The sequence below is a fragment of the Lagenorhynchus albirostris genome, chromosome 14 (assembly GCF_949774975.1).
Source record: "Lagenorhynchus albirostris chromosome 14, mLagAlb1.1, whole genome shotgun sequence".
Classification (NCBI taxonomy): Eukaryota; Metazoa; Chordata; class Mammalia; order Artiodactyla; family Delphinidae; genus Lagenorhynchus; species Lagenorhynchus albirostris.
The window spans coordinates 48,144,745-48,163,257 of NC_083108.1; the positions used below are offsets into that span (position 1 = coordinate 48,144,745).

At 40.6% G+C, this 18,513-nt stretch overlaps 1 protein-coding gene across 1 annotated transcript in view; it reads left to right on the forward strand.

The window, feature by feature from the left end:
- OSBPL1A (oxysterol binding protein like 1A) overlaps nt 1–18,513 on the forward strand; it is a 208,454-nt gene that overhangs the window by 101,427 nt on the left and 88,514 nt on the right. The window contains exon 18 of the mRNA XM_060170508.1: nt 17,904–18,066. Coding sequence (XP_060026491.1) covers nt 17,904–18,066 — 163 coding nt within the window. The remainder of the gene's footprint in view (nt 1–17,903; nt 18,067–18,513) is intronic.

The following is an 18,513-nucleotide window of genomic DNA, read 5'->3' on the forward strand; positions in this document are numbered from 1 at the left end:
AGTCATGTGGTAATTCTATTTTTAAATTTTTGAGGACTCGCCATACTGTTTTGCCTAGTGGCTGCACCATTTTACATTCCTACCAACAGTGTGCGAGGGTTCTAATTTCCCTACATCCTTGCCAACACTTTTTGTTTCCTGGGTTTTCTTTTTGTCTTTATAGTAGCCATATAATTGGCTGTAAGAAAATAATTTTTTTTTAAGTGGAGTTAACCATGTTTGCTATCCAGATGTTGACCCCAAGGTTGCCAGACTCTACACTGGCTCATAACCGCCCTGCAGAGCAGTGCTTTCTCATCACTCAGAAGTTACCCTGGTTCAAGTGTAGCGGAGGGTGCACAGTACCAGTTCTCCTTAGTACCTTGTTTCCCCTTCAGTCAGTAAAAAACAACTGCACAAAGCAGGGATGTGGTTTCCATGGACTGTAGACTTGGTTTAAGTTCATATATCTGTATTATACTTTTATGTTATCTTTCTGTACTTTAGATACCAAATGTCGATTTGCTGTTGTATTTGGAAGGATAATTGCTCAGTTGAAAAGAATTTTATCTTGTCTGCAAAGGAAAATGAAAGTGCAGGTATGTTTGAATTGTGGTAGATATAAAATATGAGACAAGGAAATTGATATGCAGTTGACCCTTGAACAACGTGGGTTTAAATTGCACAGATTCACTTACATGCCAATATTTTTGAATAGTAAATAACTACAGTATTACATGGTCCGTGGTCAGCTGAATTAGCAGATGTGGAGGAACCTTGGATACAGAGGGTGGGCTATAAGTTATACATGGATTAACCCCTGCGTTGTTCAAGGATTAGTTGTCCTTGAGAAAAATCAAGCCTACCTTCCTTGTACAAGGGAACTAATCAAGGAAAATATGTGTACTCAAAATCAGAGCACAGTTATCCTCAGCGTTAGAATTGGATAGGTAATTTAACATATTCTATAATGAAACTATTAGATCTTTAGCCGTTTTTAGGAGTATAAAATTTCTATCAACCTTGAAGTCAAAGGAAAATTTAAAAAATAAGATGAAAACTTGGGAAAATGTAACCACAAAATTATAAAAAGGGATCTTAGAGGTTACCTGATTTTTCTCCATTTGCAAGAATCCTCTCTCCAACTTCCTGCCGGCCAGATGGTCCCTTTATGTGCCATGTAAACACTGCCATCGATGGACTTACAGGCAGGGGGTGCCAGTGGTTACAGGCTTGGAGCTTGAGTCAAACCCAGACCTGGGTTCGAGCACTGGCTCCATCGTTTACTGGTTCTGCGATCCTAGGCAGGTCGTGTCATCTCAATGAGCTTGAGTTTCCTCATTGTTAATAATACCTACCTCATAGGATTGTGGGAGGATTACATGAGGTGGCACACCAAGTATTTACCATAACATCTGGCATATAGTAGACATACCTAGATGTTAGCTCTTGCACTTCTAGCTGCTACTACTACTCTTATACATGAATAATCTTTCAGGGCCACCCAGTCTACTGTAGGAAAACTATAAATACTAGAAAGTTAAAACTTACATTAAGGCGAGGTTTTTCCTCTTCTTTTTTCTTTTTCCTTTTCTTTTTTAATTCATGGTTTCAAGTCTGTGCTCTGCAGCATCACAAAAAAGTGAAAGGAATTACCTCTTGTGACAATTCATCAGCTTTTGAGCGACCAATAAATTCTTCTTCCCCAAGCCAGGCATCTCCAAGTTCCTTCACCAGTTATTCCTGTGTCAGGCTTTCCAGATCCTTTCTTTTTTTTTTTTCTTTTTTTCACCGATTGCCCTCAAGTTTTGTGTCCTCCAGAAATGAGCCTGGCGTCCCACATGAAGTTGGGGCGCAGAGCATGGCCCTTTGCAGTTGGCTTTCCGTCCTGCTCCCGGGAAGGAACCTCTAGGGCTATGATGGCCTCCCCAGCCCTGAGGGGTGGACCCTGCCTCTCTGGCCTCTCCGGCCTCTCCTTTGCTTCACTCTTGCCCCACTCGCTTTGTTCTGAGGACGGTGGCCTCCTCTTGTGCCACAGACTCGTAAGCCCCCTCCTACCTCAGAACTCTGCTCTCCCTCTGCCTGGAGCACTCGTTTCCTGATACTTGCTCTCCTCTCCCTCACCCTGGCCTTTAATCCCGTGGCGCTTGCCTGGTAAGCCCCTGGCCACCCTGGTTGCTGGGACTCCCTTTCCCCTCCCAGCTTTATTTTTGTTGTTAGTGTTCTCCACCACCTAACACACTGTGTATTTCACTCCTTTACCTGTTTCTTTCCACTTGGTAGACTGTAAGTCCTCTGTGTGCAGGTATTTTTGTCTGCTTTGTTCACTGCTGATTCCCTGCAGCCTGGAATGCCTGGCATGGTGTAGGTGGTTGATGAATATTTGTGGCATGAAGAGCACAATGGGAGGATTGACTCCCCTCTATGAAGAAGTTGTGTCATACTAGGCTGGGAAAGGGTGCCTCGGCACCAGTTGACAGTCATGGGTCCTTTTTTGTTTTGTTTGAAAAAATCGGAAATTTTTTTTTTTAGAAGATGTTAGGGGTAGGAGTTTATTAATTAATTACTTTTATTTTTGCTGTATTGGGTCTTCATTTCTGTGCGAGGGCTTTCTCTAGTTGTGGCAAGCAGGGACCACTCTTCATCGCGGTGCGCGGGCCTCTCACTATCGCGGCCTCTGTTGTTGCGGAGCACAGGCTCCAGACGCGCAGGCTCAGTAGTTGTGGTTCACGGGCCTAGTTGCTCCGCGGCATGTGGGGTCCTCCCAGACCAGGGCTCGAACCCGTGTCCCCTGCATTGGCAGGCAGACTCTCAACCACTGCGCCACCAGGGAAGCCCCGGAAAAAATTTTAGAGTGTACTTAAAGAAGGAAAAATTAGAAGCCATGTTCATTATTTTAAGACTTTGGGAATTTTCCAGTCACTTTGGTTGCTTAATCAATATTTTATTGAATACATAACCTTATTTGCTCATAAGAGTTTTGTTTTGTAAAAATCAATATTGGTCATTAAAACAAGGATATTTATTCTTTAAGTATAACTTAACAGAGCTTTCCAAGTAGTGGGCTTAAGAGTAATGATCTTTTCAACCCTTAGAATGGCCAGAGCCCCAAATCAGGTGCTTGGTCTCTCCTGTGTACCACACAAAGGTTGTTTTCCATGTGTGCCAGGACTTGCAAAACTTGGGAAGCACTGCTTTAGACACATAAAATGTTTTCTTCAGATGGAGTTAAAATCTGCTGAGCTGTGATTCAAGCATATTTTAGTCATCCCCTCCCCCCCACCCAGTTTGAGAACCATGAAAACACTTGTCAAAACAGAATAAAACATCAAAATTCTGTAAAAGCAAAGTTATTGTCTTTGTGGACTTAATGATGTTCAACAAAAAGATATTTCCAGAGACAGAGCTGAAGGCATTAAAAGAGGGGAGTTGGGGATCGTGGTGTAGCTGTGCAGTGGAATAGTCCTCAGCAGTGACAAGGAAAGAACTGCTCATACTTGCAGCAACATGAATGAATCTGAAAAACATTATACTGAGTGAAAGAAGCCAGACACAAAGGAGTACACTCTGCACGATTCCATTTATTTGAAGTTCAAGAGCAGACAAACCTAAAGCATAAGTTACAGAAATCAAAGCAGTGGTTTGCAGGGCTGAGGACAACAGGGAGAGCGAGGGGACCTGGGGGAGGGAGAGAAGAGAAATGGTCTTTATCTTTATAGCGGTGGCTGGTTATGTGGGGTGTACGTTTGTGACTGTTCGTTGAACTCTACATTTAAAATTGATGTATATAATCTCTCAGTCAAGTTAATTTAAAAAATTAGAGTTGGTAGGGCGTTACCTTTTCTAGTTATTTTCACCAACAGAACTGTCAGCTACAGAGCCCTTGAATAACATCTGAAAATAAGATATGTTTAGATCATGATTAAACTTCTCTGCTTTTAAAAATGGTTGTTTACCTCCTGCGGGATTATCTCTAAAAAAAGAAATGTATTTCAGGGATACATAAGATATATAAATCTGTGGTGAGTGATTACATAAGAGTAAAGCTATTTTTAGGTAGAAGCTTTGCAGCCATGATGCAGCAGGAGCGTGCTTTACAGAATCTCAGATCGGGTTCCTATAGTAGACGGCTGAGAGAGCCATGCGCGCTGCACTATAGGAGGGTACCTTGTAAGCATCATTTTGCGTTTGATGCAATGCAGATTTTTCACAATTGCGATTTTGATGCAAAAGTTTGCAAACATCAATTCCTAAATAGACACATTTAAAGATATTTTGCTAATTGTAAAATTATGACAGATTTATGAAAGACACACACACACACACACACACACACACATATAAAATATAGAGCTATTTTCTATAAAGCATAGGGAAGAATATAAACACCAGAGCCCAGCAACCACTGGCAGGAGGTTTTGGTTTGTCTTAGTTTGTTTGTATTGGCAAATACACAAATACAGCAGACATTGCAGTTGGATATCCTTTGTTGTTTTCAGTAGTGTCAGAGTATTTTTCTTTGTCATACATATTCTTCGAAAATATGTTTGAGTAAGAAATGTATTATTTTGGCTCCCATAGTCAGCGAGCGAGTGGTCTTTTCACTATGCCCTTACTATTGCTAAATACTCTCATTTTTGTATAGCTTTATTGAGGTTGTAATTGACAGAAAATAAATTGCACACATTTAAAATGTAGTTCAGTGAGTTTTGCTGCACGTTTACGTTGTAAACCCATCATCACTTTCAGGATTAGGAATATTTCTATTACTTCCAAAGGTTTATTCCTGCCTGTTGTGGTACCTCCTCCTCTTCCTTCTACCCCCGTCCACAGGCAGCTATCGATCAGCTTTCTATCACTAATTAGTGCTCCGTAGGCATTGTCTAGAATTTTACATATATGGAATCATGCTTTTATGGGGGTGGAGGAGGTTCAGCTTCTTTAATAATGATCTGCAGATTTATCCATGTCGTTGCTCGTAGCAATAGTTCATTCTTTTTTATTGCTGAATAGTGCTCCATTTTATGGCTGTACCACAGTTTATTCACCTGTTGATGGACATTTGGATTGTATCCAGTTTTTGTGTGGAGTTTTTGTGTGGACATAACCTTTCATTTCTCTTAGATATCAATAAATACTTAGGAGCAAATAGAATGGCCGGATCATATGGGAAATGCATATTCGTGGGGGCTTTTTTTTTAGTTTGTTTTTTAATTAAAAAAATTATAGCGTTTATATAACGTAAAATTAACTGTTTTGAGCATAAGGTGCATTGGCATTTGGTAATTCACAATGTTGTGTAACCATCACTCTATCTACTTCCAAAACATTTTCATTCCAAAAAAGAACCCTGTACCCATTAAGCAGTCACTCCCCATTTCCACCCCTGCCCCCAGCCCCTAAACATGACTCATCTGTGTTTTGTCTCAGTGGATTTGCCTGTTTGGGGCATCATAACTGGAATCATTGCGTGTGTGAGCTTTAGCGTCTGGCTCCTTCAGCCTCATGTTTTCCAGCATCGTGTGCATCGTAGCATCTATCAGTACTTTATTTTAATGACTGAATAGTATTCCATTGTATGTATACAACACATCTTATTCATTCATTCATTTATGGACGTTTAGGTTGTTTTTACCTTTTGGCTATTGTGAATAGTGTTACTTTGAACACTTTTGTACAAGTATGTGTTTGAACATGTTTCAGTTTTTTGGGGTATATACCTAAGAGTGATTTTTCTGGGTCATATGGTAATTCTGTGTTTAGCTTTTTTTGAGGAACCACCAAACTGTTTTCCACAGCATCTGCACCATTTTACATTCCCACCATCAGGGCACAAGGGTTCTTTTTTTTCCCCATCCTCACCAACACTTACTGTCCTAGTGGCTGTAAAGTGATACGTCATTGTTATGATTTGCATTCTTCTAATGACTAAAGATGTTGAGCCTCTTTTCATATACTTGTTGGCCATTTGTATATGTTTGGAGAAATGTCTGTTCAAGTTCTTTGCTCATTTTAAAATTGGGTTGTGTAAAAAATTTTGGTCAAAATAAATACTCCATGAGGACATTGCATTTATACATATACACAGTTTTTCCATAAAAAATTTTTATTTAGTTATTTATTATTGAGAATATATCTTCTTTGATACATTTTTTCCCTTAGAGGTTCATTTAAAAAAAAAAACTAGTTCTTATATAGTTCATTATTCAAACATGGTTTAGCCGAGACATGTTCAAAGCAGCTGTAATCTTCTCTAGGGCAAACATCCCACACTAAATTGTTTTTTCATATCTTCAGCAATTTTTTCTGTCTTACAGCAGTATTTTCTGACAAAGGAATATATCTTAGTTTTTCATCACACTATTTTCTGTCTACTATTTTTTTTTTGTAATTTGAGAATAAGTATTTCCTCAAGTGATTTGTAGCTTTTTGTCTTTTCTATTAAAAACCATTAAAGGAGTTGCTAAACATTTGATTACATTTAGTGAAGAAATTGAAAAGGTAAAGCTCTGGACTGAATGTCAGGTAACTTTAAACATCACTGAAGAAATTCGGGGAAGTTTATCTTCACCCTCTCGATGCTTAGCTTTTAAATGTTGAGACAAATGTCATGACTTCATGTGCTCATTAGTTTATATCTCAAGGCATAATAATAACCCATAAATAGAGGGTGACCTGCACACATCCATATATCTATGTATACGTATCCACATCCATATATCTTCATACGGTCTTCTGGAGAACCGGCTTCTTGTCATCTGATTATATGTGATCTGTTTTTACCAGGGTCGCTGACAGAGCTCCCACTGGCAGTAGAAGCCTTTGCTGTATTCCCTTTGTTCACTTTGTTAGCATCGTTAGTATCTTCGATCTGGATTTCCTTTGTGGTGCTCTTTACGTTATGGGTGTATTTTGTGAATTCACTGAAACTAGATGATACAGTCTGTAAGGCCTCGTAACTAAGCTCTCATGAGCTGCAGTGCATCATGATCCCCTGGAAGCAGTTGCTTCTGTCAGCCTCTGAGTGGTAGTCTCCACTCTTCCCCGAAGTTACTGTGCGTCCTGCACTTGACCCTGGACCGAGTGACCCGTGGGCCATGTGGAGGCACCGTTGTTGTTAATCTGTATATATCATATCTGTATATGTAACATTTGGTCTAATATTTTTACAAAAGTAAATATAAAAGACTTTATAATACTCCTATGTCTCATGGGTACACACACTCCACTTTGGAGACTGTAAATGAAAGCAAGTAAAGAACCATTGAAAAGCTTAAAAGTAATGATGGGTTTGCATTTTAAGTAGGTGTACTGGGCAGGAATGTGAAGTGTCTTCTTGTCTTTTTTCTCCTTCTAGTCTATAAACTCTCCAGGGATTAACCAATCTCTTCTTCTGTTGATACTTTGTATCCCTAGCAGTACCTTGAAATAGTAGTATGTGCCCAGCAAATATTTAACTAAACTGAAATTCTCCTGAATTGGCAATTCTTATCCAGAAGCCACATTAGAATAATTTGTGGAGTTTTTGAAACAGCATCACATGTATTAGTGTTAATATTAGCATTGAACAACAAACCCAAAGCCAAATAACATGAGCTTAAGTTAGAGAATTTCTTTTTCACCTTAAAGAAGACGGGAGGTAGGCAGTCTGGGCCTGGTGTGGCAGTTTCAGGTGGCCGCGGCTGTTCCAAATACTAAAGTCTAGTCAGGAGGAAGGAAGCAAGCAAGTGAGCAAAAAATAGGAGTGTGCCCTGCCCTTCAAGGAGACCGGAGGAAGGAAGCAAGCAAGTGAGCAAAAAATAGGAGTGTGCCCTGCCCTTCAAGGAGACCGGGTGGATTCCTTACATCACTTCCATTCTTGCAGAACTTAGTCATGTGGCCACAGCTGCCAGAAAGACTGAGCAGTGGTGTCTAAGATGGGAAGACTGAGCAATGGTGTCTAAGATGGGAAGACTGAGCAATGGTGTCTAAGATGGGAAGACTGAGCAATGGTGTCTGAGGTGGGAAGACTGAGCAATGGTGTTTGAGGTGGGAAGACTGAGCAATGGTGTCTAAGATGGGAAGACTGAGCAATGGTGTTTCAGGTGGGAAGACTGAGCAATGGTGTTTAAGGTGGGAAGACTGAGCAGTGGTGTTTGAGGTGGGAAGACTGAGCAATGGTGTTTAAGGTGGGAAGACTGAGCAATGGTGTTTAAGGTGGGAAGACTGAGCAATGGTGTTTCAGGTGGGAAGACTGAGCAATGGTGTCTAAGATGGGAAGACTGAGCAATGGTGTTTGAGGTGGGAAGACTGAGCAATGGTGTCTAAGATGGGAAGACTGAGCAGTGGTGTTTCAGGTGGGAGGGCTGAGCAGTGGTGTTTAAGGTGGGAAGAGTGAGCAATGGTGTCTAAGATGGGAAGACTGAGCAATGGTGTTTAAGGTGGGAAGACTGAGCAGTGGTGTCTAAGATGGGAAGACTGAGCAATGGTGTTTCAGGTGGGAGGGCTGAGCAATGGTGTTTCAGGTGGGAAGAGTGAGCAATGGTGTCTAAGATGGGAAGACTGAGCAATGGTGTTTAAGGTGGGAAGACTGAGCAATGATGTCTAAGATGGGAAGACTGAGCAATGGTGTTTGAGGTGGGAAGACTGAGCAATGGTGTCTAAGATGGGAAGACTGAGCAATGGTGTTTGAGGTGGGAAGGCTGAGCAATGGTGTCTAAGATGGGAAGACTGAGCAATGGTGTTTAAGGTGGGAAGACTGAGCAATGGTGTCTAAGATGGGAAGACTGAGCAATGGTGTTTAAGGTGGGAAGACTGAGCAATGGTGTTTGAGGTGGGAAGAGTGAGCAGTGGTGTCTAAGATGGGAAGACTGAGCAATGGTGTTTAAGGTGGGAAGACTGAGCAATGGTGTCTAAGATGGGAAGACTGAGCAATGGTGTTTAAGGTGGGAAGACTGAGCAATGGTGTTTGAGGTGGGAAGAGTGAGCAATGGTGTCTAAGATGGGAAGACTGAGCAATGGTGTTTAAGGTGGGAAGACTGAGCAATGGTGTTTAAGGTGGGAAGAGTGAGCAATGGTGTCTAAGATGGGAAGACTGAGCAATGGTGTTTAAGGTGGGAAGACTGAGCAATGGTGTCTAAGGTGGGAAGACTGAGCAATGGTGTTTAAGGTGGGAAGACTGAGCAATGGTGTCTAAGATGGGAAGACTGAGCAATGGTGTTTAAGGTGGGAAGACTGAGCAATGGTGTCTAAGATGGGAAGACTGAGCAATGGTGTTTAAGGTGGGAAGACTGAGCAATGGTGTCTAAGATGGGAAGACTGAGCAATGGTGTCTAAGATGGGAAGACTGAGCAATGGTGTCTAAGATGGGAAGACTGAGCAATGGTGTCTAAGATGGGAAGACTGAGCAATGGTGTTTCAGGTGGGAAGACTGAGCAATGGTGTTTAAGGTGGGAAGACTGAGCAATGGTCTTTAAGATGGGAAGGCTGAGCAATGGTCTTTAAGATGGAGGGCATTGGTAATCAACTATGCTCTAATATAAAATAAAAATTAAAAAAAAAAGATGGAGGGCAGTGTAGCCAGCTAACAACTTGGGGTTCTTACTAAGGAAGAAGAGGAGACTAGATCTTGGGAGAAATCAGAGTACGTGGACCTCATTCGTTCTTTTAAGTCCTGAGGCAGTAGGTCTGGGCTGAAACTGGGCATTCTGATTAAAAACCAAACCAAACCAACCCTATAGCTGCTCCACGTATACTCTTCACGATGGAGTATCTCAACTCGAAGCCAAGTTTGGAACAGAACAGATCTTAAAAGAAAAGAAACCCTTCTCCTGGGGAGGGCATGGATTCAGCCAAGTTCCTAATCTCCCTAACAATCTTGACATTTTACAGTGATGCCATTCCTGACAGGGGTCCAAGGGATGGTTTTAACAAGTGCTTTGCTGTAGTCCAGGTAACTGCCTGCCCTCCCTTATTTATCTGGTCCATCAGTCTAGTAACCCCATTCTCCCGAACAGTGAGACCCTCTGCTTCTAAAATTCCTGATCGTGGATTGCCATCGACTGTGTTTAGGGTCTTATGGTTATTGGCAACACCATGGGTTGGAAAGCTTGTGGGCTTTGGCGTTAAAAGATCTTGGTTTCAGTTTTTTATTCTTCTCCTAACCTTTGTCAAGTTACTTAAACTTTATGATCTACATATATGCCTGCCTCATAGGGCGGTTAGGAAGATTTAATGAACAGTATGTAAAAGTACCTTTTAAAATGTAAAGTGCTATGCATATACTTTATCAGTCATAGACAAACAGCCCTGTGCAAGCAGAACCATTGTTTACACAAATGCTTAGGAAGTTAAGCCCTGTTGTTTTGCTAGATGAACTCTCATACTAAAGTTAAGAATAGTGAGATTTTAAGCAACATTTTTGCTCAGGGTCGTGCACTTAAATTATTAGTTCTGGGATAAACTGTGAAATACTTGTTAATACTGGTTAAAGAGATTTTATCAAAAAAGTTATTTTGCATTGCTTCAGTCCCCCTCTATCTCTCCTATTACTATACACCGGAATGTTCTTCATTTTAAAATTCTTTTTCAAGACTTACTATTGAGCATGTCATATGCAACCATTCCAGGCACTTAGGGAATACAGTCATGAACAGCTATTTAATCGGGAGTTTGAGACATGATTAAAAGAATAGACTTTTTAAAATTTCAGAATCTTTATTGAGTAGGTTGATTTGGAATTTTACCATTTTCATATAGCCAACACTGATTTTTTACATTATATTGAAATTTGTTTGCCACAGTTTAATATATACTATTACGTGGCAGTTTAACATCCTGTTCTGTAATTTATGTGATACCTAAAAACCTTTTGAAATTTTTAATGCATTATACTATAATCTAGAATAATTTGGAGATTATACATTGATGTAGTAGTGCTCTTAGGAATATAATTCTGTAAGTGCTCACTTCCGGAATGTAAAATGTACATAGTTATGGAAGTTGCACTTTATTGTAGTTGTTCCTTACGTGACTGTTACAGCCAGTGTCAACTGATTCAGCTTTGTAATTGAAAGAGAAAATTATTATGAGATCTTACTTGTACCAAGTTATTTCAAATGCCAGAACCGTTGAGCAAGGGAGTGGACTTCATGTGTATTGAATCTACTGCTGGTAGCATACCATGGAAGTGAATGGTACTTTTGTTTCAGAAGACATATTTCTCTTTTCTGCTTCTTTTTTTAAAAAAATGTAAAACCGCAACTTAGTCGCATTGTTGTTTGTATGTAGCATTATTCTCCCATTGATTTTATTTCTATGGGAGGTTATTTTATTTTTTAATTAATTTTTATTGGAGTATGGTTGCTTTACAATGTTGTGTTAGCCTCCACTGCACAACAAAATGAGTCAGCCATACACATACAGATATCCCCTCCCTTTTGGACTTCCCTCCCATTTAGGTTACCACACTGCATTAGGTAGAGTTCTCTGTGCTATACAGAACGTTCCCATCCGTTGTCTATTTTATACATAGTATCAATAATGTGTATGTGTCAATCCCAGTCTCCCAATTCCTCCCTCTGTGGGAGGTTATTTTCAAATCAGACTGACAAAAATAGCTATCAGATAGTCTGGGTTTATATTGATTCTTCTAAGAATCACTAGCCCTTGCTTTTTAAACTCTCCGTTTATTTACCATGTTTCTTAAGTGACTATCTATTGGGCTCTGTCCTAGATATGGGAATAGGCAGTTACCCCCAAATTCCTCCTTGACTTAAAATGTCTGAAGATACATCTGGGAGTAATTGATTTAACAGATTATTAGCAGAAACTGCAGTTTAACAAGCTCCATTGAGGTCATTTTACTTAGAGTATGTCAGTAAGTCAACAAGCAGGTAACACCCCCACCTTCATTCCCAAGGCAGAGCGGAGGGACAGAGAAGTATAGAGGTAATTCCCAGTGGGGTTTCCTTTTCTACTGGCTTGAGCCAGATTGAGGAAGATGGCAGTGCCGGTAAGAAAGGGGCATTTTTTTAAACGGTGCCAGGAGCAAGCCACAGTCTATTATGAGCAAAGGGAAAATTCTGGAACAGCTGCCTTGTGTTGGGTTGACCAGATTAGTGTGAACGAGGCTTTGGAGGGCCTTGGATATGATCTCATTTGAAATCTCAGGGCAAGCTTTTCAATGCTGTGTATAACGTTACAGAGACTGGTAGCTTCTTACACATCACATGCCGGGACCTATAGGTTGAAGACCTCTGTTTCCTATTCTTTCTAGTTCTTATATGCACTGAGACAAAAGGAGCAACTAGAAGAAAACTTGGTTACACATACCTGCCTATCTGCGTCTGGGCACGTACATGCTGCTCTTTCTCCTGCAGCTAAGGATGAGCTGTCCGTGCCCTTAGCGAAGGCCAACTGTGTGGATTAGAGCCCATCCTTTCACTGCAAGTTCAAGAACATCATTCCAGCAGTTCTCTCCTTGCACTCCTACATCACTAACTTCCTCTCTGTTGAATCTTTCCCGTCAATGTAGAAACATGCTGGGTTGTCTTTCATAATAAAACCTACTGACCCCCACACCCCCTTCCAGCAATTGCCCCAATTTTCTCCTTTCCTTTTTAGCACAAAGAATAGGCTGTACTTGCCCTTTCCAAGTTTCCTTCTCTCATTTCTACTCACCCACTCCCGTCATGCCTTTGCCTTCAGCATTCTCTTAACGCTCCACTGAGCCTTTCCTTGTCAAGGTCACCATTGACCTCATCACTAAATCCAGAGGGCTTTTCTTAGTTCTCGTATCATTTGATCCATCATCAGTGTTTGACATATTTAATCACTCGTTCCTCCTTCAAGTACTTCGTTTAGGCTTCCAGAATACCACACACTTCTGAGTTTCCTTCTGTCTCTCCTCTTTTTTTGTTTCCTTTGCTGGTTCTTTCTTGTCTCTCCCATCAGAAGGAAATCTCAGTCCTTGGATTTCTTCCTGTGTCTGTCTCACTTTCTCCCTTAGTGATTCTGTCTAGTCTTAGAGCTTAAAACATAATCTATTTGCAAAGGACTCCCAGAGTTATATCTCTAGCTGGACCTCTTTCCTGAAGACCTGATTTGGTTATCTAATTGTCTACATGACACCTGCATGAACGTCTCATGGTAACTCTCATGTATGAGTTCCTGATTGTCCTGGTCCTGCAGTCTTCCTGCGTTGGGTAATGATGACGCTATCTTTAGTTGCTCAGGGCAAAACTATGGAGTCATCCTTGATTCTTCTCTCACGTCCCATAGATGTGCCTTCAGAATACATCCAGAATCTGACTACATGTCATCACCTCCATTGCTATTACCCATCTCTTACCTGGATTGTTGCAGTAGCCTCTTAGGGATCTTTTTGATTCTAAGCTTGACCTTCCCCCCCAGGTCTCTTCTTCAGCTTATCAGTCAAAGACATTGTGTTAAAATGTAAATCAAATAATGTTACTTCTCTGCTCAGAACCATGCAGTGGCTCCTCTTGTCAGTCACAGTCAAAGCCAGAACTCCTACAGTGGTCTGCAAGCTCTCTGCAGTTCCCCTCCCCACCACAGCCTCCTTGCACATCCTACCTCATCTCCATTTCCTCCTATCAGACAAATATGCTTGGTCACTGAGGCTTGTTTATAGTTAAGTAAGTGTCTTTCTTAGTGAGAGGAAGGACTGAAAGAAAAGGCTTCAGGAACATAAGGAAATGTGTTGAAAAGGCATTGATGGGATGGCATAGAAGAAGGGCATTAGAGTCAGCGAAACCCTAAAAGTTAATGTGTGCAAGGGTGCTTTGTAAATCTGTAAAACAAAGCAAATGTATACTATCCATTCATGAGGATATGTTTCCGTACTTGATGGTGCCTGAGACATGGGATCAGATCTTGATGGTCCTGCACCCTGGGGGTGAGAGTGTGATTCAGCCTGGCTGTGAACCTGGAATAATGTCTGCTTGCATTCACGTGAGAGCTGCCCCGCCCAGAGTAGTGCTGTCGTCCTCAACGAGCAGAAGAGCCCTTACCAGCTGTAAATGACCAGGACCACTTTGCAACAGCTGTGTGGCAGTAGCAGGGATAAGGCAGCATATTGTTGGTCCTCACGGAAATAAGTGCCAATGCAATTCCTTATCTAAGAAATAAAATTAGATGTTTTTAAATTCAAGATGTAGTATTTTGGTCATAAGCCAATATGTCCTTTGTTATAGCCACACATCCAGTAACAAAGAAGAAAGGAGAAAGACTAATGCTGTTGAACTGACCAGAGTGTAGCCAGTTGAAAGAGCTTAACTAGATTGATCATCAGGGCCAGAATGTCACGTAACCTGTAATTGGATAATTGGCCACAGTGTTCTCTGAATACTAATCACTTACTCCTGCTTAGTGGTGTGTCTTTGCCAGATTTCATCATTGTCTCTGCCTGATTTAACCTCTCAGAAACATAGGTAAGTAACAGGGTGCATTATAGAAGGAGAGAGCCGATGCAGTGTGTATTTACTGGCTAGCACGAGACTTTTTAAGACGCTGAATTCTTTTGCTGGCATCCATTCACTGACAGAGTGAAGAACACTTTGGAAGTATTCACCGTGCATTTCACCCACCAGCATGAAATGTAGTAAGATGAAAGGGGGTTATGTTGAAGTGATGCGAGGAGATTACTGGAAAGGCTTGAATTTGCATTAGTCTTAAGGGGCCACAGACACAGAGCAATGTGTCTATTAAGAATAATTAATAATGTGTAACTATTAAATATGTGATGGTTCAGTCCTTAAGTTGTTCCTAATAAAAAGGTTGGCATTTATGTTTACTTGGTTATATGTTGATTTTTGTTGTGGCAGAGTGGCTGAGGGCATAGATTTTATATGTGAGTTTGAAGAATTCACAGACCCCATGCTAGAAATGGCCTAATGTAATTACAGACACGTGCTGGGCTTCACTGATTTTGTGAAGGAAGGAAGTTCTTTGTTCCCTTAATAAAAACTAGGGTAGTTATAGTTTGAGGATTTAAAAAACCATAGTCATATGCATGTATCAGTGCAAGTGCTGATACACAGAAAAGTGAAGCACTGTGCCTGGAATTTCAGAGAGGGATTGCATAAAGGTACTGTTTCTGTTCCAACATAACTTCTAAGCTGGCAGATGAGAATTCAGAGACAGAGTTGAAAAGTAAGGTGAAGATTTTATGCATAAGTTATCTAAGAACCTATTGAGAAATAGGTGGCGCTGCTAGAGTTCTTCCGTTTGTTTGTTTTTTAATTTGAAGACCACTGTGTTGAAGCCACCAATTAGATTATTCGACAGCAGTAGCATCCCATAAGCTCCTTATGCAGAACTTGTACTCTGTATCACTTGATGAGTAGTTCTACACTAAACTAAGTAGTTCCAGTACAGGATATCCCCTAAGTGTTTCTGAAATACTGAGATTGTAATAGATTTGGAATGACACTGTTCCAGTTGATTGATTTAATTGACCAAAAAGCATCCACTGCAGTTAAGTATGTTCTTAGATGCTTCTTTAAAGCAACAAGAGAGCGCTTTACTAGTGCAGTTTTTGTGACACACCTACTCTCAGCTACATCACTTTACAGGATGGGGAGGTATTGCCATTTGGTGGGAAGTTTGAGGGCAAGGTACCTTCAGTACAGAAGATCCTGTTATGCTTGAAATTAATACAAGTGCCCTCAGATCAACTGACAGATAAAAACAAGGTGAAAACCAGAACTGTAGGTAGAGCCTCTTCTCTCCCTTCTGCTCCCACCCCTTTCCCTCCTTCTCTGAAGAGCAAGTGAGAACAGATGTCAAGGTGGCAGAACTGCAGGGATGCTTACTTTAAATGGATAAAGGCTCAGGATTTTGTGTATGGTTTTGTTGAGGGAACTCGATATTTTGGGGCCTCGATCATTTGTTTTGCCACTTTTCTGAAATCGAGATGAATTTAGGTACTGAAACTTATGTATTTGTTAACCAGAAGACATAATTTAGTTGATTCTTACATGGAAAGGTACAGTGTCAACAGCACATTTGCATTTTGATACTTGAACAGCTAAAAAAGAATAAAGCTAAAAGGAGAGGCGTGGGCAGGTGTAAAAGAGTTCGGATCTTCCTGCAGTGGTGTTTTTGGAATCTACAGCAGTGCTGATCTTTTCCATTCAAAGAAGGGTTCATTTTGGATATTGTGGTGAATTTTGTAGGCCTTGTTTATAGGTAAGTGAGTTGTTTAACATATCAAGTGGAGGAAGAACAGTTTTGTTTTGTTTTTTTTGGTCTAGGTTGACTTCAGCCATAGTAAAAGTATTTCCTCCTTGGAGATAAAATTTTAGATTATAGGAATATTTGCAATTCCTTAAAAATAATAATTATATAAATATTGAATTTTTTTCTGTTTTGCATGTCTTTTCTGCTCATTAGTGCTTACCATTTATTGCAATTTTTATTTCATTATTGCAGTTCTAATAAGAATAACCTCGTTACTGTAGTGATAGTAAATACTAAGATGCCCTGAGGACTGGAACTGTTCCCAAGATAATGAAGGTTTAGCCCTATTTTTGTTACAAACTTAGCATTTTGGTAGAACTGTATTTTAAGTCATATCCGGGATTCTTGGAGTGTTGTACCTAACGCATGGCTGTGAAGTCAGAACGTAGAGGGAGCTGCTGCATCCTTGGGACCAAGGGGAGGAGACTGAGAGGGATGCCAGGAAGTGGGAGGCGAGGTTCAGCAGAGAGCAGCTGGGAGCAGCGGTGAGAGATTCGCCAGCTCCAAGACCCAGGAGCAGATGTTTTGACCAGGAGGAGGTTTCAGAGGTCACCCCATCTAGTGCCTTTCAAATTGTTGGAACAGCCCCTGGCTTTGGGCCTGGAGGGGAAAGTCAAAGAGGCTCCTGACCCAGACCTGGCATCATCCTGTGCAGTTCTGCTTCCTGAAACATCTGTTTTATGTGTTGAGATTACATTTGAGAAATAGGTTGAGCTGCTAGAGTTTTTTTGTTTGTTATTTAATTTGAAGACCATTGTGTTGAAGCCACCAATTAGATTATTCGACAGCAGCAGAATCCCAGTTTTGTAGGTGAGGAAGCAGGCCCAGGAAACTTCTGAGATTACTAGCTCCTCAGGCTGCTGCCTGAAGCGCCGCATGGGCTCTAGAAGTTGAGGGAGATAACGGAATAGTTGTGGTTTTCAGAGTTCTGATACGAGGATAGGTGAAACTGTTCATACCAAATCTAGTACCTGCTGTTTTACATGAGAGTTAGGTTACTTACATTTTATATGGTTTTAGTTAACTGCAAATTCAGATGCTATTGAATTAGATAGGAAGAACAGATTGTATCTTCAAAGGATTAAGGCTTTGCTTTCTCTGTAATCTATTATTTATTTTGCACACTAGATTCAAGGTAAAATATGGAACCAGAATCAAAATATGTAATTGAAAAATGGCAATTAAAATGTCATTACCTGGCCTCTTGTTTCCCCTCATTTGATATACCAACTATTTTGGAGGTGAACTGGAGGATTATGTCTTATGCTTTGATGTGGTACACATTTTAATATTTACAATGGTTTCAATTCTTTATTTTGTTCAAAAACTGGTTTCTTAATTTCATGATTAATGTTGAATGAAATATTCTCTATTAAAATTTTTATATGATTTCCAAATTGGCTAATGCCCTTATACTAGGATCCTGATCATTTGAGCTGAATTTGTTTGCTAGTTCTTAATCTATTTTCATTAGCTGGCAGTGTTGTGAGAAAAGACCCCATGGGAAGAACAGAACTAGCTTAGTAATTTTGCTCATCCATCCATGTGTATGTAGCACGACTGTTTTCATTCCTGATGTTGCAATTGAAGTGGATCTGAAGTGAATAATTTTCATAACCTTTTGAGTAAGTCTATATCTCCTGTCACTCTGAAGTCTTTTTTGTATATCTGTTTTCTTCCAGGTGAGGAATTTTAAATTGGAACAGGAACAAGAAAAAAACAAAATTTTGTCAGAAGCGCTGGCGACTCTAGCCACTGAACATCATGAATTAGAGCAGTCTCTGGTTAAAGGCTCCCCACCTCTCAGCATCCTTAGTGAGGACGAGTTCTATGATGCACTGTCAGGTAATTCTAGGACCCTGCCGTCTGTGTTGTTGGTAATTCACAGTTGACCATCTAAATGTCTTCTTAGGGTGGATGTCACCTTGAGTTTCCTGAAATAAACAGATGGAAATGTATCACTTCAGCTCCCCAGATGACCTACTTTTTGTGTGACATTATCAAGGCAGAAGCCCAAAAGTTTGAAATGAAAGTCATCACTGAGTCTGCCTTTGTTGACAGCGTATGCTGTGCTGGGGCCAGAGTGCTGTGAATCTGGTTTGTTCCTTTATTTGATGACTGTTAAATACCTCCTGGTGCAAGGTGCTATTATATGTTAAAGGGTAGAGAGATGGATAGTTTCTGTTCTCAGAGAGGTCGAAGAGTGAAGGACACACATAAGAAGAGTTGGCTACAGTATGGTATGCTGTGTGCCAAAGGAGAGGTGAGACCTCGGTGTAGCTGAAACAGAGA